The 26202-nt window shown below is 41.9% G+C and overlaps 1 protein-coding gene across 3 annotated transcripts in view; it reads left to right on the top strand.

The window, feature by feature from the left end:
• The window catches only part of RPS6KA2 (ribosomal protein S6 kinase A2), a 212836-nt gene that overhangs the window by 164489 nt on the left and 22145 nt on the right, over nucleotides 1–26202 (top strand). For all 3 annotated transcript variants that reach the window (XM_033144161.1, XM_033144163.1, XM_033144162.1), the window contains 7 exons: nucleotides 3050–3156; nucleotides 8044–8081; nucleotides 9046–9188; nucleotides 13661–13731; nucleotides 14528–14616; nucleotides 18053–18117; nucleotides 25443–25545. In XM_033144161.1, the coding sequence (XP_033000052.1) occupies nucleotides 3050–3156; nucleotides 8044–8081; nucleotides 9046–9188; nucleotides 13661–13731; nucleotides 14528–14616; nucleotides 18053–18117; nucleotides 25443–25545 (616 nt within the window). The remainder of the gene's footprint in view (nucleotides 1–3049; nucleotides 3157–8043; nucleotides 8082–9045; nucleotides 9189–13660; nucleotides 13732–14527; nucleotides 14617–18052; nucleotides 18118–25442; nucleotides 25546–26202) is intronic.

Below are 26202 nucleotides of genomic sequence, written 5' to 3'. Positions count from 1 at the left end.
GCAACAAAGCTCATGAAATGCTTTGTTGCTGAACCACACCCTGAACTATCAAGAGTGCATCTTCCCATTTACATCATTCTTGGAGCCAAAGCACAGCAGTTTGTTGGGAAGACCTGCCATGCCCGTCAGCCGAGGGTGCCAATGGCTATCGAAGCATCATCTGCACAGCAATGGAGCATCTGGAGAGAGGTGCAATGCCTGCTGCTAAACACTTGCTGGCAGCAGAAATGCAGCACTCTTGATCATTGCAGAGCACTGGCAAGCCTTCAGTCGCAGCCATTTATTTGTTCTAGCACTCAAACACATTTTACACCTCAGACACACCTTGGCATCTGCCACAAAGGGAATTTGTGCTTGTTCCTCCCAATCCCACTAAAATGTGAATATTCAAACTTCAAAATCAATAGATGATGATACCAGTTTTTTAGCCTTGGTACTGACTGTTGGCAGGAAAGCTTTTATTTTAGCAGGAAAGCATTAATTGCTCTACTGGGCAGAACAGGGGACTATTCAGTATTTTTTTAAAAACTGGGTTTCTTAGTGCCAAATATTTATATATTTTAGATAGCATTTTCCATTCCAGTCTTAATTAATTTCACTCTTTGGGCAATCTCCAACCAAGTCATGCTCAGAGTAGAGCCATTGAAATCAATGGACTTTATTTATTTATTTATTTATTTATTTATTTATTTGTGCCCTCTGTTCACAGAGGGTCTTCCTCAGACTGACTAACGATGATGATTATCTTTTCTGTCTCTGCCCATACACAAGTCTCTCTTCCTATTGCTCCTTCCTTCCTTTCTTTGCTGCTGCCTCTTCATCCTTTATTCATCTTCCAGGGCTGATGGGCGTGTTGCTCATTGTCTGGCTGGAAACCCTGTCCCTGTGCAGGTGATCCATGCAGTGGGAACATAGGGAGCTGCCTTGTATGGAGTCAGGCAATTGGCTCTCATAGCTCTGTTATTGCCGACACTGTCAGGCAGTGGCTGTCCAGGGTTTCAGACTGGGAGTCTTCCCCAGCGCTACCCGGAGATGCCAAGGATTGAACCTGGGACATTGTGCATATAGCACAGGTGCTATACGACTCAGCTACGGTCTGTTTCCCCAGTAGCATCTCAGTGCCTGCATGCCAAAAGCTAATAGGTTGCGCTAAGCTAAGTCATTGCCCACATGCCTTTTCAGCAATAAGCATAGGTGCGAAGTAACATGTTGAGTCCTCCCCTATTGAATGCTGCTTGAGTAAGGAAAGTCAACTCTATCATGATGACCTGAGTGCACCAAGACAAAGTGAATGGGAGTACATCAGGCTGACACCATGCACCGCTTTAAAAAATAAATAAAGGTGCAGTATTCTTCTTTCTCTAGCCTGCTCATGCAGCTTTTGGGGGTCTGCTGTCTGGGTGAGCCGTAATGACTGCTCAATTCCAAATCCTGCCTGAAGAGCCGTGCCAACCACAAGAGTCATTGCCTTGAAGTGGATGGCCTTTTAAAGTCACTCCCAGGGAACAATTCCTTTGACCGTGGGTGAACTGCCTGTCCGTCCTCTTCCTGTGGTTTTCGATATGCTCTGCAAACAAGGTCATGGAAGTGTAACACACAGCCATCCTGCCATTATCCCCAGAACACAGAAATAAAGTCTTTGTCTTTCTATAAGGCATCAATGTTAGAGCTATTGGGAAATGTACAGTTAATAATTATTTCCCTCCTCCTCCTTTCTTTTTTTAAAGCAGGGTCCTACTGGTTGCTCCTTACAAGGATTTAGCCATCGTTCCTTTAGTAATAAGAAAACCTTAGTTTTTATTTAGTAATAAGTAATTTAGTAATAAGAAGAACCTCCCAACATATTAGTTGGGATAAGGAGGATTAATTATAATACTACTGGGAAGCAGAACTATACATATGTTGTGGAAACACGAAAATAATGTTGCTGTGGGTTTTTTTGTTTTTTTTAAAAAAAGAATGTAGTTATGAAGGAAAGCACATTTTTATTTCAAAAATGTAAACGTGGCCTCTTCATTATGGCTCCTTTTAGGTTAAGAAAAGAGCAATTTCAAGAAGATTGATTTTCTTCATATTTGATAGAATATTTTTTTAAAAACCAAAAACTTGAGAGAGACTAGCAAATAATCAACCCAGTTCATATGTAATGCTAGACCATGGTTATAGTTTGTAGCTGGTCTGGAGCAAGGCAAACAATCAGCTTGGTTTTGGATGTCATGCTAAGTCCAACCATGACTTTACTCACAGCAACAGAAAGAAGAACAAAGTGGTCACCATCTCTTCTATAGGAACCCACATATTTGTACTAATTGCAAACCAGATCAGTGTTTTGGGGGCGGTCATAAAATTTGATTCATTTTATAGGATACTTACAAACTCTAAAAATCTGTAAGTGGGAAATAACATCACCTATTCTGCTTTTGTTCCTAAGGTTATTCAGCTCTAACATAGGTAGGTAGCCGTGTTGGTCTGCCATAGTCAAAACAAAATAAAACAAAAAATTCCTTCCAGTAGCACCTTAGAGACCAACTAAGTTAGTTCTTGGTATGAGCTTTTGTGTGCAGATGTGTATCTGAAGAAGTGTGCATGCACACGAAAGCTCATACCAAGAACTAACTTAGTTGGTCTCTAAGGTGCTACTGGAAGGAATTTTTTATTTTATTTTGTTTCAGCTCTAACATGTTAGCGATAAATTTATTTCATAAAATTTAGGTTGCAATCATATCCACACTTCTGAGAACTCATGATTTCTGGGTAGACATGGATTTATGATGGACTGGAACTTTTGGATGTGAGGAACAGGACAGTATCCCAAATTAGATATACATATAAATGTCCAAAATCCAATATTTGAATTGATTTTGGTAAATCAAAATGGATTTAGCAGAATCCAGTTTTTGGCTTTTGAATTGTCAGCCTGTTTTCCATTTGGCTTATAATCAGTTGATTTTGTTGGACCAATATATTGTCATAGTATCCTAGCAAAAGTATCCATATAAATAAATCCACTTGTGCATTAAAAAATACTGCTTTTTCTGCTTCTCTCTAGGTTATGTTTACAGAAGAAGATGTTAAGTTCTACTTAGCTGAGCTGGCCTTGGCTTTAGATCATCTCCATGGTCTTGGTATTATTTACAGGGATTTGAAACCAGAAAAGTAAGTTGGGGCAGAAATGCATGTGGGAAGATTTTTAAATGGGGTTACTCTGTTTGGATCACAAAATGCCTATGAGACCCTGCATCAATTTCCTCATGAAATGTATGTCTCTTTGAGAGATATTCTCATTTATCTGAATAGCTTGGAGAACACCCAGAAAGTTCAGAGGATAAGAAACTGTGTCTGTAATGGGGAGTGAGGATAGGGGTTGGTGGGTAAGAAAGCCAACTTGCTCAACTGGGGTGAAAACAGGACATAACTGTATTGAATAACCAAACTTCAAATGGCAAATCAGTTAGCATTTAAGGTGCCTCAAAATTCTGCTGTTGTTGCAGCAACAGTAGACTAATGCGGTTGCCCCTCTGGAAATTATTACACATACAAATATTTTGACATAAGTGGGCAAGGGTGCCTGCTAGATAAAAAACGTACCCAGTCTACTGAATAATTATAAAGCCATGGAAAGGCAAATGGCTCAAGACAGAAGATAAGTAATACTGGTCTCTTCCACTGCTCCCGCGCATTTCACACCCCTGTTGAGAACATAAGAATGGCTCTGCAGGATCAGGCCAATAGCCCATCTAGTCCAGCAACCTGTTCTCACAGTGGCCAACCAGATGCCTGTGGTAAACCCACAAGCAGGACGGGAGCACAAATGCACTCTCCCATCCCTGTGGTTTCCAGCAACTGCTATTCATTACTAATTGTGGAGGTAGGGCAGAGCCATCAAGACTAGTTGCCGCTGATAGCCTTATCCTCCATGAATTTGTCCAAATCTCTTTTAAAGCCATCTTAGCAGTTTGAGGAAGAAACTCAAATCAGCTCTGGACAAAAGAAACCAAGGGCCCCTCCATACCATGTTGGGATTTTTTACAAGTGCATTCTGTAACATCCCATTTACACAGTAATAGAGCATTGGTGGTGAATCCATACTGGACTGTTTGTACACCATTCCACTTTATTACTTGTTCTGCAACTCTTCCCCAGTGTTACCACATTATTGCTATCTGCAGGGGCACTCTTGTGTTCTAGCTCTAGCACAACAAAAGCAGCACAACACTCACCAAGCCTGGAAGATTTGTGGTATGAATAGTTGCAGGATTTTATCCGGAAGCTACAGGACATGCCCTCAGTGGCGTAGCAAGGTGGGGCCGATGGGTGCTTTCCGCCCCCAGTGCCACCCTGGAGGGGGTGACACTCTGGGCGCCCCCCCCACGACGCCCAAGCTGAGCTCCGCTGTCCAGTAAAAAGCGTGCGCCAACGGCTTGCTTGCATACCTGCTCAGCGCACGATTTCCTTTTTCTGGCTGGAGCAGAGGCATGGGGCGGGCCAGAGAGGGGCATCAGCCCGGGCTGCTCTTCCTCTCCCCCCCCCCCGCCACCGCCAGCGTGCTCCGCTTGCAAAAGTGGATCGCACTGGCGGCGGCTTCGGTGTCGGCGTGGGGGGGGGAGAGGAAGAGCGGCGAGCAGGTTTGCGAGCAAGCTGCGGAGTGAGGCTGCCTCGCTTCACGGCTTGCTCGCGGGGTTTGCCGGCGACGTGGGGGTGTGTGACAAAAACAATTCCACACCGGGTACCACCTGGGCTTGCTACACCTCTGCATGTGCTGACTGGAAATGAAGCAATATGCCCATACTAAAATGTTTGCAGGCGCAAACATGGAAAGTAGGGTTCCATATAACTGCTCTGATACCATCATGTTTACAAATAATTGTGAATGAGCAATAAAAAGCATATCCGAAGGGACTTCAGTGGCTTTTCTTATCGTCAGTTTCTCACTTTGTCATATATTAAATGTACATCTTTTTCTAATTTGTTGGACACTATCTGCATATCTTCCCTCGAGATTGGCTGCTGTCATTGCAGAATTTCTCCCAGCATGCAAACTAATGTACTTTCTATGAAAGTATTATTTCAGATTCATATGTGGTTGACCAAATGTTTCAGGCTCTAATTGGCTTGTTTATTGCATTTATATGCTAACTTTTCCTCCAAGGAATACATGGTTCTTCTGCTCCTCATGTAATCACCACAATAACCATGAGAGTTAGGTTAGACTGAGAGGCAGTGATGGCCCCAGGACATGAAACTCACTCCCCACCCCCACCCCCATCCATATCTGACCACTTCCATTGTGTGGCAACTGAGCTGTAGATTGCTCTAAATGAGAGTACCTCATGACTCACCTGTATGATGAACAGGGGAACATAGAAAACTACCTTCTACCGAGTTAGACCATGGTCCATCTAGCTCAGTATTGTCTACACTGACTGGCAACAGTTCTTCGGGGTTTCAGACCAGGAGTCTCTCCCAACCATACCTGAAGACTTCAGGAATGGAACCTGGGACCTTCTGCATGCAAAGCTGATGCTCTTCCCCTGAATTATGGCCCTTCTCTATGGATTCCTGGCAATTGGAGACACACTCTAGATTCTGGGTTTGGGCACCATATCCCAGCTGAAGCCCACCAGCACCAAAGCTGGCTGGAAATTGTCCTGCAGTGACAGTAGCAATAATGGTATAAAAAGAAGGAAGGTCCCCCAGATTAAGAGTCTACCGCTCTTAACCACTACACCACACTGGCTCCACAGAAGCCTGTAGAGCAAGTCAGTCATTTTTTGTACTCATTTTTGCTCCTGTGAGGGACCTGGTGAGGAAGTAGCTTGCCAATTAACAAGGCAGCTTGATATCCTGACCACAATTCTTGTAGAGGAGCAGTGGGGCAGGGCACCTCTGAGAGACAAATTAAAAAGGGTTGCTGAAGCATGTAATCAAAAGCAAAATTTAAAACTACCAATGTGGAAGCTACCTTTGCCTCTCTATCTGTACCTGGGGAACAAGGCTACTCAGGAGGCATCTAGGCTGGCTGACCATTACAGCCATTTCCTTGAAAGGGAAGGTTTTTCCAAGTGGGGAACCTTGAAGGCATTGGATGCAACCCACACGCCTTACAACTATCTTTGACCAAAAGGCTCAGTAATCTTTTCCCCAAACTCAGTTGCTGGCCCCCTTGCTTTTGCCAGGACCATACCAGCCATTTTTCCTTTTGGTTAATAACAACCCCAGGGACTACATTCCTCTCTCCTTCCGGGAAAACTTAGTGGGGGCATTCAAGGCAGAAAGAAGAAGAAGAAGAAGAAGAGTTTGGATTTGATATCCCGCTTTATCACTACCCGAAGGAGTCTCAAAGCGGCTAACATTCTCCTTTCCCTTCCTCCCCCACAACAAACACTCTGTGAAGTGAGTGGGGCTGAGAGACTTCAAAGAAGTGTGACTAGCCCAAGGTCACCCAGCAGCTGCATGTGGAGGAGTGGAGACACGAACCCGGTTCCCCAGATAACGAGTCTACCGCTCTTAACCACTACACCACACTGGCACCACACAAATAGCAATGCAGAATCAGTTTCCCCCTTGCCTATGGAAGATATGCTCTCTCTCTCTCTCTCTCTCTCTCTCTCTCTCTGTGTGTGTGTGTGTCTTCCTTCTTCTCGTCTGTGTTAGATACAGATAAGGGGATTGTAGAACAGCATTGTTGTTTTAAATGAAGATTTGTTGAGCAGCAAGGATTGTATACTCCTTTTGTGGTGTACAACTGTTATGCGCATGGCTTTGTCAGAAAGGCAGTAGAGAGATAGTAGTTGAACAATAGTAGTGACAACTGTCAGTATTCATTATTCATTTATTCTCCGTAACAGTCTGTTCCCAGCCCACAAATGTTCTACCGGGTATCATTTCCTTTCAAATTACATTTCACTGCAAAATACAACAATGTGGGAGTGAGAGTTATTGTTGCAGCTTTCAGAATATTTTATTTAAAAAAAATGATAGGGGGAATCACACACAGTCCTTTTTTTACCCTTGCCCAAATGGATGAATAGAAAGGAATGTGAAGAATAAGCTCATTGGATGGGGTGGGAGAGAAGCAAATGAAAAACTACTTGTTACACTTTCCCTACAAGCCTATTCTCCTGGGGCCCATCCATTAGATCAGGAGTGGGGAACCTCCAGGCCCTTGGGAATCTTCCCCAGGCACACTTCTCACCAGCCCTCTCCACATTCTCCTTGACTGCTTTTGCCTGGCTAGTCTGGAAAATAGCAGAAAATATTACAATGCCCCACCGACATCACACACTATTTGTACAGCTCCATCATTCTGAGCCAGAGGTTTTTCAGTGGTGGCTCCACAAGTGTGGGATATTAATCCATATGGTATTAGGCAGTCCCCATTCCTGAATATTTTCAAGCAGACCTTTAAAACTTGTTTTTACCTTACCTTAAAGGAAACTACAGTAATTGTGGTTGTGGCTCTGATTGTTTGGCCTGGTCAGTATTATTTTCTTAATCCATATTTTTGATGTTGACTTGATAGTTTAATAATATGGCATTATTTTATAGAGATGTTTGTTTCCAAAGGTTCCCGATTGTATTTATTTTTGAATTTACAAAAATGGGTAAACACCCATTTTTAACAACAACAACAACAACAACAACAACAACAACAATAATAATGCAGGACATTCACATGGAAGTTTATAGATCACTGAAGGAAAATTATCAACATAATCACACAATGGGATGGTACACTATATACTTTGTATGTCTTATGGGCACAACTATAAGATAGCGTAATGTTATTTCCACTTTAGAGATGCAGACCTGAGGCTGAGACATGGTGGCTAGTTATGATCCAAGCCTGGTCCCCTTCCATTGATCTGCATTTGTTCATGTGGAGACCTTTACAATACACAAATATAAGAGGAAGATTTAATGGATGCCTGTGGTTTTCTTCACACTGAATTGCTTCAAGTTGTATGTACCAATTATGCACCTTCTGAATTTATTTAATATGTTTTCCATTTGTCCTAAACTTTTCTATGTATCATCTTCCAGCATACTTCTAGATGAAGAAGGACACATTAAGATTACAGGTGTGTAGCATCCCCCACACCCCATGTAGCAGCTCCATCTTTTTGCATTCTACCTGTCTTTTCCTCCTGATGATGAATAGACACTGAGATACATGCTTGAACTTTCACTGATTCCTGATCTCTTTTGGCACGATTCAAGGCTTAGCTTTAAAGCCTAATTAGATCCCACCTCCTTTGTAATCCATTGCGATGAAAACTAATAGATGCCGCTCTAATGGCCTTGTTTTGTGATGTTTTAATCTAGGTTTTCAGTTTAGCACGTTGTTGTTTTACTTCTTCTTGCTAAGCTGCTTTGAGAAACGTGTGAATAGAAAGGCATAAATTCTTCAAATTAAATAAACAATATCTCAGATGCAGCAAAGGTAAAGGGACCCCTGACCGTTACGTCCAGTTGCAGACGACTGGGGTTGCGGCGCTCATCTCGCTTTACTGGCCGAGGGAGCCGGCGTACAGCTTCCGGGTCATGTGGCCAGTATGACTAAGCTGCTTCTGGCGAACCAGAACAATAGCAATTTTGCATCAGGTTCAGAAAACGGATAGCATTTGGGGGCTGCTCCTCAGTTGTGGAACTCCTTCCCATTGCAGATTTACTAAAATTCACTCCTTCCCACTGCAAACCACTTACATTGCAAGGCTATTCCAAGCCCACTTTAACTTGATGGCAGCATCTGCTGATGCTGAACCTCCAGGGCCACCAACTGAGGGCAACACTCAAAACTTAGAAGAAGTGTATAAAGTTTATATTTCAGCTTCTAAGATTTACATGTGGTTTCTGGTTTTAAATTCTCTTCCCTTTGTTCATTGCTTGGTTCTTCTAGAAAAGAGACTAATAATTTTTATTTTTTAAAAAAATATATAGAGCTGGATCAGGTTCTGTGTCTTGACTGGTGTATTTAAAGTGACTGCAAGTGTCCTTATATCACATTCTCAATTTCTTTCTTTTTTTAAATCTACCTTTATTTAGATTTTGGCCTGAGCAAGGAAGCCATCGATCATGACAAGAGAGCATATTCATTCTGCGGGACAATAGAGTACATGGCCCCAGAGGTGGTCAACCGGCGAGGCCACACTCAAAGCGCAGACTGGTGGTCCTTTGGTGTCCTAATGGTAATGAGACAATCCTTACTTTGGGATTGACTGCTTTAGCCTGGTGGACCTTTTGGCAGTGGCTCTGCTATTTCTTATCAAACCATTATTAAACTACTAAGGAGCACATTTATGAGTTTGGGTTTCTTCACCATCCACATGATATCAGCACTGAGAAACGAAATCATCTCTGGCACTTATCACTGCTATGAAGCAGTTTTATTCTGAGCGTTTAGTATTTCAGCTTCTTTCGCTGAGAGTCTGCCGTTCTGGCAGTTTTCCCCATTGCATCCACCTCAACTGAGGCTGTCCACACTTCTTTGTACTTCTTTATATATTATCCAATCCCAAGGGAAGGGAAGTAGTTGAGTTTTTGCTGCAGCTTCTATTCATTAGAGAAGCACCGCCTCATAATCCATAACATGCTGTTGCTAGGAAACTGGAGAGCCTTAGTATACTGCCAGATGAATTAATGCAAAAAGAGAGGTCAAGAAAGAGAGAAATTAAGTAACCCTTCCTTGGTCTCCTCAGGATTATGAAGTGGCTGAAATTAGAACTTCATATTGAAGGAACTGGAGGTAAAAGATTCCTGCATTGCAGGGGGTTGGACCAGATGACCCTTGTGCTCCCCTCCAACTGTACAATTCTATGATTCTTTTTATCTGTGTGGAGAGTAAAATGGGGCTTCTGAGTCTTCTACAAGATATATAGACACCAACAGGGCCTGCCCAAGGCATTTTGTTACGTGAGGAAAAGGACAAGATGGTGTCTCCTACCACCATTCCATAAAAGAAGCTAACCAGACTGGCAACTGAACTTCAACAGTAGCATTGTTGATGGGAAGCAGGCTAGCTTGGAGGGCACAGAGCTGGCTCTGTGCCTCACACAACTTTGTCCTCCTCCAACAGAGTGGAATGCCCAGAAAGAATGGCAGGGCGTGGTGGCAGCAAACCACAGACACTCATACTCCACCATCTTCTGCCTGAGGCAGCTGCCTAACTCTGCCTAATGGTAGGGCTGGCCCTGGACACCAAGGAGAAGTTAAGAGACAGAGATGATGAAGAGCGATTTGGTGTCAGCTGAAACCCCCAGAATGTGCTCACATCTATATTTGAATTCTGTTCTGTCTGCGGTGATTACAGGAGACAGCCTCTATATATGCGGTCAGCAGAATGAAGGTCTGTTTTAGGACACATATCATTTCACAGGTTTGTTTAACCCAGAATAACATCATTTCCCCAAATCCAGTATTCACCATCAAACACCAGTCACAGGGCCAATTCACACAGTTATTTTCCCATGCTTCCTTTTTCTAAAGAAGATGAACATGTCATAATGAGGCAACAAAGCAAACTTTCTGAAAGGATAGCGTGCACTAACCTCTCACCTGCAGGTTGCTGCTGTGTGTCTTATGTGCACAGGTCTTCCTATTGTATTTCATTTCCTAGCAGGAACTTCATTCACCTTCCTTCCTTCCTTCCTTCCTTCCTTCCTTCCTTCCTTCCTTCCTTCCTTCCTTCCTTCCTTCCTTCCTTCTGTGTGAATCCCAGTGGATCTCTTAGTCATTCCTGTGCCCTCAGCCTCAAAGAACAGAGTAAAGTGACCTTAAAAAGTATCAATCAATATTTTTGTGCCAAAGTGACCTTAGAAAGTGTCAGACAGTACCTTGCAGCAAGCTCAGTAAACTACAGCCATCAATTTTAAATTATCTGGACACAGGGGGAAAGTACTAAAAAGAAAACAAAATTTGTTATATGAATATTTTTAATAGGCTGTGCTCCCCACTCAAAGAGAGCATTGTGTGCAATATTTGCTACTTTTTAGTGATGTTAGATAGAAATAATGTATATGCCAACTCTGCCCCCACCCTCAATATCTAACTTTCCTTAATGTTCATAAATATAAGGTACAGTTAACATTTACAGCCAGAAGGATTCTTCTCCTGTATTCTCCTCTCAAAATTGTAATGGCTATTGGTGCTGCAACAAAACGTTGCAGTGTAGAATCCAGCTAGCCAGCCATGCTCTTTTCCAGCACACTCCATTCCATTCTCCTTCCTTTCCCCACTTGCCTGCTGTGTTTTCTATCCCTCCCATGCAGCTGTCAACATTCTATGGTCAGTTGGCATTCTCAGTTCTCATTGGAGTGGGGTTTCTTTTGAAGGAAGAATGTTTCTACTCCTGCAAACCTTCCCTCTTGTGCACTGCATATTTGCGATCCACAGCATTAAGGTCACATGGATGTCATAGTCCTAGTTCATGTTTTTTTTTTTCCAAGATGTCTTCTATCTGCATATGATGCAAGGGGAGCTTTTAGTTTTATTTGCATCAGTAGCTTTTGCAAGAACAGCTAGAGTAATTTTTCTTTTCACTAACAGCAACAAATTCTTATATAGACCATTGGATCTTGTGTGATTGATGGAAACTCCAGCTTCAGCATTGTGTAGACATGTTCTGACATTTTATTTTAAAATGGTTATAATTTTCAGACATTCATTAAAAAGATGATTTTCTATCTATCGGCCTACACTGTCAGGTGACTGTCACACTTTGCTGGTAAAAGTTTCCACATTGTGGTGAAAGGTGGAGCTGCTCCTCTTTTTAAGAAGGATATTTCATTTTCTAGAATAGCTTTTGCTATATATTGTGTAGGTCAAACACCAGCTTGTCACCTTTCTTTCTTCTCTTTGGATTTTCATCTGTTCAGAATAGTACTAAGCACTTTTGTTTCCTCTTCTGTAATCCATGGATGTTGCTCACTTGAAAAACTTCAAATCCTGTATCTCTTTAAATGCAGGTTCCATATCTTGTTCTTTCCTGTGAGTGTGACATCCAAGTTCTGGTAAACTGGTTAGATTAAATCAGGGCTGTGAAAATTGTGAGCCTCCACATGTTGTTAGAGTAGAACTCCTGTTATTCCTGACCACTGACCATGCTGGCTGGGGCTGATGAGAAAGCCACTTCCGCCTATCGGCAGGAGGTGGCGTTGCGGGCATCACGACCCGAGCATGCGTACAGGGGCTGAGGTTCAGCCCCTGTGCAGATGGTAGATTCCCCATGCCCTTCCCCGATGGCTGACCAATCCGGTCAGCTAAGGGGAGGGGCCAACAGTCCCTTTAAACAGAGGTGGCGGGAATACTTCCCCCTCTCTTCTTCCTGCTCCCAGCTGCATCGGTTCTCCCGCCCACCCACCCTTTAGGTTAGGTTTTGACTTGCTATGGACTCCGGTTGGTCGCCTCACTTGGCTGGGGGGCCTGGTAGGACTTTTTCCCATTGAGGGTTTTTTCACCTACCTCGTAGCAATTCGTCACAACTTTGGTTTTGGCGGTTAGGCATTGGATAACATCAATGGAGGTTCAAAGGGGAGGTAGCGCCATCACCTGCCCCTCATGGGAAGGGTATTCCTGTAAAAGGTTTCCGGGGGCGTGGTCCCGTCCGAAGCCTAGGGAGGTTAGGGCCTAAACCACGCCCCAACGGTGATCACGGGGGCAGTTCCCCTTGATACGCTTCAGGGGTTCTGCCCTTGGTGGTTAAGCCTTCACGGACCCCCAACACCCGGGTTGGGGGTCAGATATAGTGGTTAGGATCCAATGCCTAAGCCAATACCGCTCAACATCCGTAACCAATAAAGTTGTGGCCTTTACGCCCATTTAATTCGATTCAATGTGTCTTGTGTCTTTATTCACCTGGGAGGGAGGGATATAGCCACGCAACTGGTATACAGCAACATCTGGAGGTTCCTCAATCCTTGCGGAAGCTTTCAGTCGCCTCCTCTCGGGCATGGAATAGAGTAGAGAAGAGCACACAACTGAGTGAGCACAGGTCTTTTGCAAACTCATTTTTGTAGCAGGGAAGAATGATTTCCCATTATGTCTGAACTGGGCCATTGTTTTTTAGTATCACCAGATGCCACATTGGACTCAGGCTATTTGCTGTACTCAGTAAATGACATTTTGAGCTAATTTTCAATAAGGGAAAAAAATACAATTCCTGTGGAACTTGTGTGATGCTCCTTGAATTTTGAATTTGGTACGGCTTTTTAAAAAGCCATTTAATCTGTCAAAGCAAATGTAGAACAACTATTCTTTGGGGCTTATATTTCCACTTGTATTGCTTTCAGTTACCAAAATGTAAGTGAAAGATGTACTCCGAGCTATTTAAAGTAGATTTAGTATCCAATTATAATTCGTCTTAATCAAAGTGGAACAGATGTTAGCATGATGCCGATCGCGCTTGGAGTGGCATCTCATAAACTAGGGAACTAAAAGAATTTGGGGGGAGGGTGGAAGGAAGGCAAACAAAAGAGGCAAAATAATTTAGGGGTTAAGGGCTCTAACCATAGAGGTTGGACTTCCCTTGGGGGCTCTTTGAGGTAGGGTCTATGGCACCAATTGCAATGATCACCAGCACTTCTGCCAAGAACACCACACTACTTACTTGCAATGCTTGTGCACTTAGGTCTTTATTTAGCTTTCTGCTCTCCTCCTTTTACAGTTTGAAATGTTGACAGGGTCGTTGCCATTCCAGGGGAAAGACAGAAAGGAGACAATGGCTCTCATTCTCAAGTGAGTAGTAAGCTCCAACTTGTTTGTTGACGTAAAACAAAATGTGTATTCTTTTGCTTGGAATAGTCAAAGTTTGCTTGGCTGTAGAGGCGGGGGAGGAATTTGATTCAGTTTTCATTTAAAGACGAACCTACCAATTCTGAAATAATCTGTGAACAGTCAGACCATTGGCACATCTGGTTCAGTACTGCCTATATGGATTGGCAGCAGTTCTCCAGGATTTCAGATTGGTACCTCCCAGGCCTATCTGGAGATGTTGGGGATTGAACCTGGGACCTTCTGCATGCCAATCAGGTGTCCCACCACTGTGCTATGGTACAGCCCTTCCCATACATGAGCTAGTAGTAGGGTAAATAAAATAAATAGCTGGGAGCTCTAGATCAGTAATCTGCAGCTATATCAGACCCCAACCTGCAACATGGCGTCCAAATTAAATTATTTATTGCATATGCCCATTTTTCTCCTATTCCCGCTAAGGTGACTAGATGCAAAGGAGGGCAGAGTTCCTGCCATTTTGTATTTAAAGGGGGGAATTACACACTTCCCATAGCCATTGTGAAGAAGAATAAGCATGATAAAGACTATGAGGAAAGAATTAAAGAAATGTTTAATGGAGTCAGTATTATGGAGCAGTCTTTATCCAATATGCCTCGAGATTACTTTGGGAACTCTATATATTTTTCCATACATATTTCCCCTGCACATCTGTATTTATTTCCACTGCTAAATATGTGTGTATCTTTTTAGACATTTCTGAAAAGGCCTCCTACATTTTAAAAAGTTTCTGTTCTTTCAGAGCCAAGCTAGGAATGCCACAGTTTTTGAGCACAGAAGCTCAGAGTTTGCTTCGAGCTCTTTTCAAGAGGAATCCATCCAACAGATTAGGTATGGGGATTCATTTCATTTCTGGTCTGTGGTAAATTCAGTGATAGATTATAGTCAAATGTTAATCTGTAGTTTGTTTTCCTTGTTCCTTGATTTGTTCTCATGTATATGGCATAGTTGAACAATGTGCTGGGAAGAGATGAAAGGTAATGAAGCTTTAATTAAATATGTGTTTTGGGCTTTTAATATGGATTGCACAGATTGATGAAGAATTGGTTTAATAATGGCAATTAGTCATGGTAGCTAAGTGTTGTCTACACATACCGAAACAGATGCTAGTTATTTGTTTCCTTATAGGAATATTTCTAAACAGCCAGCTCATACAGAAACAGTACAACAGTGATGTACAATATAAGCATTAAAACATCATAGATTGATAAAATTATAAAATACTGAACAAATGACCAAATTAAATTAATTCCACACCCACCCACTCATCAGCCAATGTCACTTCTGATGTCATCTAATGAGTCACAGGGCAGAGTTAAATCCCGAGATGGCTGTGCATGCCTGCTCCTAGTCCAGAAGGGGAGTACATAGACAAAGCGGCAGGATTTTCCAAGACCTTCACATCAAAAGCCCTGATAAAACCTAGGAAAAAAATTGTTTTAGCAGTGCCTTGCAAGGTCCCAACTTCAGGACTTCAAAGCACCTTGAATCTTTGTGACATTCCATGACTGACAGGTAAGTGGCCACACCCACAACTAAAATTTGGCCCGCAAGGCTAATTCTGATAAGAATCTAGTGCATGGAAACAATTAAGTTCCCTACCCAGCTCTCACCATCTTCCAATGCCCTCTTTTTATGTGCTGGTCTCTTGTAGCAAAAATCACCAGAGTGTCTTGTGGCATTTTAAAGATTAAGCAAATTCCTTATGGCATAAGCTTATGCCATAATCAATTTGTTAATCTTGAAGGGGCCACAACACACACACACACACACACACACACACACACTGCTTGCAGGAAACTTAAGCAGAAAAGGGGAGAAATACTATAGGAAAAAGAAAAAGTGAAACTTTGTCTCATGTAAGATTTGTCTCAGGATTTATTTTTTTTGAAATTACCTAATTACCCAGTTCATTAAGGAGTTCACTGACAGCAGCATCCCAGGGGATTATGGCATCTAATTAAATTTCTTTTAGAGAGCCAAACACAGGACAGAGCAAGTGCAGATAGATGTGAAAAGCTGCTACCGTGTCTAAGCTACATTACCAGCTTTCTGACTTGGATTCCAAATAAACATGTAAAGCTAAATTAAGTACATAATTTGATCCAATCAGAAAAGGAAATCGGAGAGGAAAAGGAAAGATGGTTTTCCTCCACCTTGCATCCTAGCTGCTCAACTGCTTGAGGTGGCATGACGAAGGCTGACTATATACAGCATTTGACAGCACACCCACCAGTCCCTCCAGTAGAGTTCTAACAGGCAGCTGTTAACAGGATTCTTGGCAGCCTGGTGTCATTGCCATCTGGCTGAGCTATAGGTCTTGCATTTCTATTGATATGTAGCTGAGGAGGAAGGAAACTCTCAGATTTTGTTTTTCTTTGCTGGAGCTGCTACAAATACTAATATAATCTTTAAGGTAAAGGGTGTTGTTTTTTCCCCATAATGCACACATGTCAGCTGCTACAGGCCATGAAAGGAAGCTTAAGTTTCTTGGATGTCACTCTGAAGACTGAAGTAAAAAGATCTTCCTCTGCAGTTAGGCTGGCCTTGGATGGACTGATCCCACAGAGCTATCCTTAATGCCGTCCATAATCTTAGCCTATGTCTTCATTCTTTTTAAAGGCACTCATCCAGTGTTTCCCCCTAGGAATGTTTATCAACTTAATCAAACAGTGAGATACATGTAGAAAATATTCCAATGAAATTTAAAGCTCATGTAGATTCCTTCCCAGCCCCCCATACTCACAGTATCGTATAGGTATATTTATATACCTTTTGGTACCCCAAACAGCATATTACATATTACAAAAGAAATATACAAAAGTGCAATATAGTACAATCGCAGGATGTCCCAGTTTGAATCTTGCCTTGACCATGAACTTAGATGGCCTTAGGCAAGGCACACTCTCTTGCCCTTCATCCTTCCCCCTTTCCTATGTAGGACAATAATACTCACTTACCTTATAGGGATGTTACAAGGCTTGCAACTAGCTAATGCATGTGAAGTGCTTTCAATACTTGAAAGTGCCGTGCAAATGCTTCTGCTCCTGCTATTATCGCCACCATAGATCAATCTAAAAAAAAAGGCATGTAACTTTTCATGTGTATCTGTCGTGTATTTCCACATACAAAGCCACCAAGTGTCCTCTCAGGTTCTGCATTGCTTCCACATAGTAGATTCAGTTCCCTTCCAGGGGTCCTTCAGATACAGTACAGTGTGTTCCATAACTGGCTGAGGTTGGACTTGGGTCCCATCAGTGATGCAAGAGGACGTTGTCCCTTGCACCAGCAGTTGGTCTCTGGAGCTGGATCCTGCAAGTCTCTGCCTCAGCCACAGCATTGCACTGAAAAAAATGTTTCATATGATCATTCACACTTGTTACAAGTAGCACTGGGGTCAGGTTCTGACAATGAACATTCAGAAGATGGTTAAATAAAGGAAGATTGATGATGTGGTTGAAATGCTTGCTGTGAGTGTGTAGGCGACGTACGCTTCATAAAAGTATTTGCATTTTTGGCCTGCCAATGTGATTCTTTCTCTGTCCACTTATATAACTGCAGCTTCTACAGAAAACCATTTGTTCTTTTCAAGTCCACCTATAGGGTTTTAACTAGAAGTCTTTCCAGGAATTACTTTGATTAGATGTTGCTGTTCAGCACTACATAAGTGGTAAAGAACTAACTTAAAGCACGAGCAGTTACTGACAGTGAAGGGGTCAATTACGTTAGCAGGAAACAGAAGGTGAGGGCAGGATGATTCTGTTCCTCTTACTACTACTATTGTTGTTGTTGTTGTTTTTAAACTCTGGTGTACAGTACTACAGCTGAAAATAAATGCTGTATACTATTTGTGTTAGTGAGAGCCCTTTGGGACATGCATTGTTTCACAGTTCCTCTGAGTCCAACTTAGCACAATTGATGCCTCAAATAGCAACCATGGAACACAAACAGCAGCAATAAAATCCATCATTGGGAGGCCCCAGCTAAAGAAGAAGAAGAAGAAGAAGAAGAAGAAGAAGAAGAAGAAGAAGAAGAAGAAGCCCACTTCAATTTAAGTGCTCACATAAAAGGAGGCAAAAAAGGGACCAGACAAACCTTTCTTGAAAGCCTATTTTGTAGTTTTGGAACCACAACCAGAAAGCCGGCTCTCTTGCCCCCAACAGCCACAAATATCTTGCTGGGGTTGGGGAGACAATGAGAAAGTCCTCTTTATTAGAAATGGTGTTCATTTTACATCCTCTGTGTCTCTCTTTCATTGCTTTGGCAGGTGCTGGCCTTGATGGAGTTGAAGAAATTAAGCGGCATCCTTTTTTTGCTACTATAGACTGGAATGTAAGTAATTCACAGGATTGTCTTGTCTGACTAGTTAGATGTGCAGACCAAATCCAGGATTTCCCCCTGCTCAGAACAACCTGACTCCAGCAGTGCTTCCCCAGTGTATTTGCAAGCAGGAATGCAATTCTGCATAGAGCAACTCTTTTTTTAAAAAAAAAACCTCAACGACAGCTGGATTGTCCCCTACCCGTGCATTCGCGCCGCACAGACCTCCCTACCACATCGCCCCTCTCCTCCTTCACAGTGAATCAGCTGTCAGGAGATCAAGTGAGTGCCATTGACCCACAACACCATCCACTACTGTCTACTGCCCAATTTTGGCTACACTAAAATTCTGGATACCTGAACTGTTTTCTGTGGGGCAATAATCACTCCTCCACTAAGACAGACCAAAATAAAAGCCCCCAAAACAAACCAAGAAGTTACTACTCAAGAGTCAAGCCAATGTGGGGCTCTCCCAATGTTGTTGGACTACAATTCCCATAATTTCTTACCTCACTGGCTGGGGCTGATGTGAGTCCAACAGCATCTGATGGGCCCATATTTGCTGTCCCTAGTCTAGACAGTACATATATCACTCTAGAGAGCCAGTGTGGTGTAGTGGTTAAGAGCGGTAGACTCGTAATCTGGGGAACCTGGTTCGGGTCTCCGCTCCTCCACAGGCAGCTGCTGGGTGACCTTGGGCTAGTCACACTTCTTTGAAGTCTCTCAGCCCCACTCACCTCACAGAGTGTTTGTTGTGGGGGAGGAAGGGAAAGGAGGATGTTAGCCGCTTTGAGACTCCTTCGGGTAGTGATAAAGCGGGGTATCAAATCCAAACTCCTCCTCCTCCTCCTCCCCCTCCTCCTCTAACCTTCTCTTTCTCTAATAGGCTAGATCTGCTTTTGTAGATGTCAGTCATTGCTACAATTCATTCATTGCCTCAAAACACAGAAAGGCTCAAGTCCTCTCCTTTCTCATAAAACAGATGAGAACAGTGCCTGCATGTTTTGCTTTATATCTCAGGTAGGGATTTGAAGGGCCAGAAAAAACACACAGCAAAATTCAGGTGGAAAAAACACTGAGGACAAGCAAGAGCAGTATATATTTCTGCCTCTTGATGGGCATCGCCATTGTCATAAGAGAAGAAAAAAGGATCCAGTGCCTTCTTTGCATGTTGCCTTCCTCTTACTGACATGGTGAAGGTGACCCGGAAACTACAACTAATCCAGAATGCGGCAGCTAGCTGGTGTTTGACCGGTCCTGAAAGATCTACATTGGCTCCCAGTACATTTCTGAACAAAATTCAAAGAGTTGGTGTTGACCTTTAAAGCCCTAAACGGCCTTGGCCCAGTATACCTGAAGGAGCATCTCCACCCCCATCATTCTGCCCGGACACAAGTCCAGCGCCGAGGGCCTTCTGGCAGTTCCCTCACTGCGAGAAGCAAAGCTACAGGGAACCAGGCAGAGGGCCTTCTCGGTAGTGGCGCCCGCCCTGTGGAACGCCCTCCCTTCAGATGTCAAAGAGATAAAAAAACTACCTGACATTTAGAAGACATCTGAAGGCAGCCCTGTTTAGGGAAGTTTTTAATGTGTGACATTTTAATGTATTTTTAATCTTTGTTGGAAGCCGTCAGAGTGGCTAGGGAAACCCAGCCAGATGGGCGGGGTACAAATAAATAATGATGATGATGATGATGATTATGGTTGGAGCATCTGTTTCTGTCCTCTTGTCTAGTATAGGTCTACATAATTTTGTTTCCATCCAATCTGTGCTTCTGCAGATTTGTTGGGTCCAAGATTTAAAGGCAGACATGTAAGTGACGATAGCACTGCTTCTGCATTTGACTAGATTATAAAACAAGCAGCACCCTTGGGGCTTGTTGTTGGAAAGGTACTTTCAAATGTTGCAGAGTAAAGAACATCTTCAGGTATTTGGCCAAGGAACACAGTCTAGGATTCTGCCAATTATAACCCTCCTGCAGCACCACTGCAAGGCCCTTGCACAGCACAACCTCTGACTCATCTTACTTCTTTCCTACTTCAGATTCCTCCACCTTCTGTAGCATCTGAAAGAAATTGGTCTATTTTTGGAAATACATCAAACCAAGCAATAAATTGACATGTGGATGGGTGGAATTTTCAATCAGGCCAAACCTTTGGTTTTTAGAGGTCCATGATAAATGTGATGGCAAATATATAAAAAAAAACAGGAATGGTTAGCTTAGAGGACAATTGAATTTCATGTAGTGTTCATTGAGTCTTGTCTCCCCTCCCCTTTTCCTCAACTCTTCTTATGTCAACTTGCCGTTGTGGAGGACTGGAGAAGACAGTAATTTTTAGAATAAGTAATGATTTGTTTTATTATGTTGATAGTTTCTGCTATCAATTTCTGCTATTCTTTTTTATTATAATATTGATAGTTTCTGATAGTTATGCCTGCTTCTCGTAAACTGGCAAAACAAAAATATGCTATGTTCCTTACAATTCAGCAGCTTGTAATGCCACTTTTAATAAAAAAAAAACTTAAAATATTTATTTATTAAATTTCTATACCACCCTTCTTCTGAGCATCACAGGGCAGTTTACAAAACAAAAACACAAAAAATACACAACATAACAACAAACAAAACAATAACCCACCCACACAGTTTTAAAAGGCCTATGAGAAGAGGAAAGGTTTTTTCCTGGTGCCTAAAATATAATTCAATTTGTAATTAATGTTTGAGTAAACTGTACTTTTAATATACCAAACATATATTCTGTGGTAAACCAAGTTATATGCCTACATAATGCATTTTATGTTCCTAAAGTAACAAAGTGACTTGCAATATGTAGAGAGTACTTCTTTAAATTAGAAAGTATGGCATTTTTTCCAATTAATTCTGTTCTTTTCTGAAATCTCTAGCGGGGTGGGGGGGAAGGACACCAACTCCACCCACTCTCCCAACCTGGTTTCAAAATTTCTATTAAAAAAAATTGCATTTCTAATCTCAGGTTATACAACTGCTAGACAGCTACTTTTTAATGAAAGAAAGCTACACATCTGGGGGGCTGTGGATCATCTGGGAAGGGGACTGCTCCCCCCCCCCCCATGGACACCAATGAGTAAATATAATTGAAATGTGAAAGACTAATTTCCACATAATGATCATATAGTTCAGATAAAGTTTTTCTGGATTCAACCCAACATAATTATGGATGGGATTTTAATGTTACTATTCCAGCCTGGTTGTCTAAGGCTGTTCATCCTAGCCCTAGACTGGCAACGCCACTATTTGCAAGAAGCATTTCAGGGGTGGGTGGGGGTTGAGTGTAGCTTTTAAAAGCCCAGTAGCGGCAGATGGTCTGTTTGATTTGATGGTTTTCTGAATATGAACCAGCATGAGTTCTGAACAGAAGCTAGTCCTTGATGTCTTATAATGATGCTTCCAGCTGCTGAAAATGCCTTTGTGGCTAGAGAAGAGGAATAGAGCTAATGCAGGTGCTTTGTTCTCATCGCTGTTATTACTAAGAAAGGTCAGCAATGAGCTCAGTTTTGTTCCAAGATCACACACTTTGGGGTCTTTCTTATACCTCTTGCCCCATTCAGCACACATGGTATGAATATTGATATATTTTATTTATGGAGAAGAAAAACTTCGCTGCTGGATATGATCTAAAGTATTCAGACTGCTTTTCATTAAATACTAATAAGAAAAGTAAAGACAGTCTAATTACCTATGCCACATTATTCTTATAATATTTCCCCTTCACATTTGGTGGAGGCATTGTTACGGAATAAAAACACCACACCACAGTTCCCGTTACTAATTATAAGCAGGTATTTAAGGCTGCCAACTAATTAAATGTTCTGTATTTTAAAAAGCAAATCGTTTAATAAAAATAGCTATTAAATATTACAAATATACACCTTGTATTTTGAGAATGTCTCAACAGACATTTATATCCCAACTTTTCTCCAGACTTGGACTCAAGGCACAGATAAAATACAAAAGGGTAAAACATATAAAAGATACAGTAATGATTAAAACAATTTAAAAAACAACATTAGCACTGGACATTGCACTCACCAACTCAAATCCCATTAAAATCTAGTGCTACAAGTATTCCTCTCCCAACCTTCCAAATCCGTATGATCCCCAGCTTGCCCTAATAATAAACCTCTGGTTGTTAATTACTCTGCTTTAATTGCATCCAGCCAGGGTGTTGTTGTGAAATATTAGATATTAAAACTAATATTAGATATTGTTGATTGTGGGAAATTAACTGACGCGATGAACAGGATGATGTGAAGGGAAGGCTGCCACGAGGCATTCTCGTGGGCTCCTTTTATTGAAAACTCACAGCTAGGTTAAACATTAAGATACAGAGAGAACTCCAAAGACCAAATAAGGAATGGTGTGCCTTCTAATACCAAATATGGAAGTTGCTCCTTTGGCTACACCCATATGACATCTTCATTGTGTACGTGCTCTCCTCTCACTTACTCACCCCCTCCCGCTGAACACCTCATGATCCCCCAGTACTTTTCCAGCTATTCCTTTGTTCTCCTGCTCTGCCTAAACATGTGTTTCCCAACTTGGTGCCCACAGAGCCAAATGGTATGCCAAATGAGGCTCTGTAGGTTGATTAATTAAGTGTGGTATGCCAACACTGTATATTAATTATTCTATCTTGATATAAAGGCGTGGCATGCCAGCGCCTGGCTAAACTATAATTCCCACAAGGGTGTGTCTGCATTGTGGCATCTCCTCTTCAGGAATAAGGCAACAGTTTTGGAAATGTCCAGTTAAAAAAATTAAGATGTGCTGAAGCTGCCCCTTGTATGGTGAGGTCACCCTGCCTACAACAACTTCATTACTTGTCGTCATCCATCCTCTGTGTATATGGACCAGCAGAGGCTGAAGACTCACAGAGTGGAGAGATGACGTTGATGAATTCATCTGACCGTTAAACAAAGACAGTTGGCCATCATGCCCCCCCAAGTGCAAAGACTCCAAAGGAGAAGGGTTTTGTTTTTATCCAGTTCTTCTGCCTAAGAAATATATTCATCAAAAACACCAACTGGAGTTAAAAATAGAAATGAGCTATGTGTGCCTATTAACATAGAAATGGAAAAGTGATTCATAGATCTAAAGTGATGCCCTTTTTTGGCATCTCCTGACAGTATCGCTTTGTCAATTCAACGGTTCAGACTCAGTAATGTTCCAGAAGATAATTCCTCCCTGTGTCTACTTACTGGATTGTGTGTTCATGTTCCTGTGTGTAGCAAGTGTATAATAGTTCAGGGAAATCATTCCTTCATCCCTGTGCGGAGCAGCTTTTTCGCGTTGCTGTGCGTCACTAGCTGTAGTGCTGCCTTTCTATTTCTGGAAGGTATCTGGAGATCAGCTCAGTTTCTCATCAAAGTCATTAGCTCTGTGCATACATTCAAATAGTCTGGAAATGGACGATCTTAGGGAAGGGAAGATAAGACTATGCCTGTTCTCTCTCCCCGCCCCCCTGTTGGAACTTGTGCACCTGAGCCCTTTGAACAAGCATTGGTTCTGGATTGATGGACCACACCTTACAAACATGAAACATACAAATGGCTCATTCAGTGCACTATTTGGACAAGGGTACATATGCATAGCTCCCTGTGAACAGGTTTCCATTCATGAGGCAAGGTTGGGCACACGGTCAGCAGGTGGAATCTTCTGCCGTCATCCCCATGCATTCATTTCTACACTGTGTGAACATCTGCATGGTGCTATTCATTGCAGGAAGTGACTAAATAATGCTTAATTCAATTAAATGCAGGCCCTTCCAGATGAAGACTGCCAGATGCATATAGAACGTGTGTTTACATCTGCCTCTCTCATTTTTCTACCTATTTTTAAAAAGGAAATTCTGTTACACAAAGCATTCATATCTTCACAAATAATGGCAATGATGCTTAACATGTGACTCATGGTTGCTTCCTTATTCTTCTTCATGGTACGTTAAATGGATCCCAGGAGAACAGGTTTACATCTGTTAAGTTTACATTGAAGTCCTGGGAAGAGTTATTGGAAACACACAATAGCAGCAAGAAGCAAAGCTCTGCCCGAAGAAATGTGTAAAAGAGAGTTTGAGAAAGCAACGTTGCAAACGGCATCAGAATCTAGTCCAAACAAAGAAAACTGTGACGGGAATATTGGCCTGATAGGAAACAATATCAATAAGTACAACAAACAAGTGGAGGAAGTTGGAATCAAAGATGAATTTTGAAAATTAACTTTGTGAGAAATAAACAGTTACCCCACACCCCTCTTCCATCTTAAATATGTGTTCACAAGTCTGCTTTGAAGCATTTTTAAAATCAACTTTTAAACAACTACTGTATTACCTCATTCAGCACATTAGGATTTGCAGTGCTTATCTATTTCCTGCACGTGGATCACCCAATGAGTCTTCTCTCCCTCTCTCTCTCTCCCTCTCTTTCTGTCTTTTTCGTGCACAATATAAATAAATAAATAAACAGCCCCTCACGTTCTTGAGTGGGATTACATGCGGCATGAAACAGATGGTTGCTTCCTTGTCACAGACTTCACAGTACCAGTCACTTGTTAGGGAGTGAAAGGGCTTACTGCAGACCTCCACTTTGCCTTTTCCCTTCTCTAGTACGTAGTCAGCAGTGTTAAAGCTGGCCATCTGCCTGGCACTGTGCAAAGAGACAAACACGTGTCAGCGCTGTGTACAAGGAGCTGCACTTTGGACCCTTACCTCATTTGTCCTCACAGCAATTTTGTGTAAGGTTATCGTTCCCATTTAAAGCAAGACTTCACCCAGGACTGACAATCACAGAAACCCCTTAGTGGTTGTTTTCATACATTGCATCGTAGTACATTACGACACTAATACCTCATTTGACTTGTGTGATACCACTAAGCATGTTTAGGTATTAGAATAGTTCAAGGATGGTCTTCCCACCTTTTCCTAGGCTTAGCAATGAACATAATTTCCTAAACACAAGATGCAATGTGTGTATTACAATACCACCCTATGCATGTATACTTGAAAGTATGGTCCATTGTGTTCAATAGAGCTTATTCCCAGGTATAGGACTGTAGCATGAGCGTAGCCAGGATTTATTTTTGGGGGGTAGGCTTTATGTTGGGGGGACAGAACCAAGTTATCTGTGATACAATTGGTCAGTTAAATATTTTTATTTATTTACTTGCTTTTGGGGGGTGGCAGCTGCCCTCCCTAGCTACACCCATGGACTGTAGCCTAAAATATCTTTCCTGTGTTTTTGTTCTTTTATGTATCTTGTTGGCAATTATTTTAATCCATCATTTGTGGTGGTGGTTGTTTTGCAGAAGTTGTACAGGAAAGAAATCATGCCGCCTTTTAAACCTGCTGTGGGACGGCCAGAGGACACCTTTCATTTCGACCCTGAATTCACTTCACGGACGCCAACAGGTAACCAGGAATAGCAGCAAGAGAAATAAAATAAACAAATTCAATGGAAAAGATAATTATGAATGTTTCTTTTATTCCATCTATGAATCACTTCCTGTAAAGTATCTTGAAGTGATGTGACATTATTCCATATGTAAAAAGAATCCCATATACTAAAAAATTAAAACAAGTTCATATGTAAAAATCAGTTTCAAATCCAACATGGGATAGGGCCGGTAGTCTTGTGGGATCTTAATGCAAACCATGAAATTTAATGCTGACATAGAATGTCTCGTAAAAGAAGTTGGAGTTCTTATTGCCCAATACACTAAAAAGAATCCAAATAAGAACTCTGGCCAAAAAATTTTAACCAAACAACATACGTTTACTCGTGAGTAAATCCAAATAAAATATCAATTCTGTAAAGAATTACAGTCTTAAATCAAAGGTAGTTTCATATTGTAATTTCCTTAAGAGTCTTTTAGAAATTGATGTCAGAGCTTCTCCGATGCGTGTCAGATGTAAACCAGGGATACCAGGACAGGGCCCCGTTTCGGCATGGATGCCTTCTTCAGCTGGCAGTATCAAATAATATCAAATAATATTACATAGTTCAGAGTACATCAAGTTTCAGTATTTTAAGTTTCAGCATTTAAGATTTTACAAAATCATTATTAA

Source organism: Lacerta agilis, chromosome 3, assembly GCF_009819535.1.
Source record: "Lacerta agilis isolate rLacAgi1 chromosome 3, rLacAgi1.pri, whole genome shotgun sequence".
Classification (NCBI taxonomy): Eukaryota; Metazoa; Chordata; class Lepidosauria; order Squamata; family Lacertidae; genus Lacerta; species Lacerta agilis.
The sequence above is the reverse complement of the archived record's forward strand: the minus strand, read 5'-3'. Positions and strand labels throughout refer to the sequence as shown.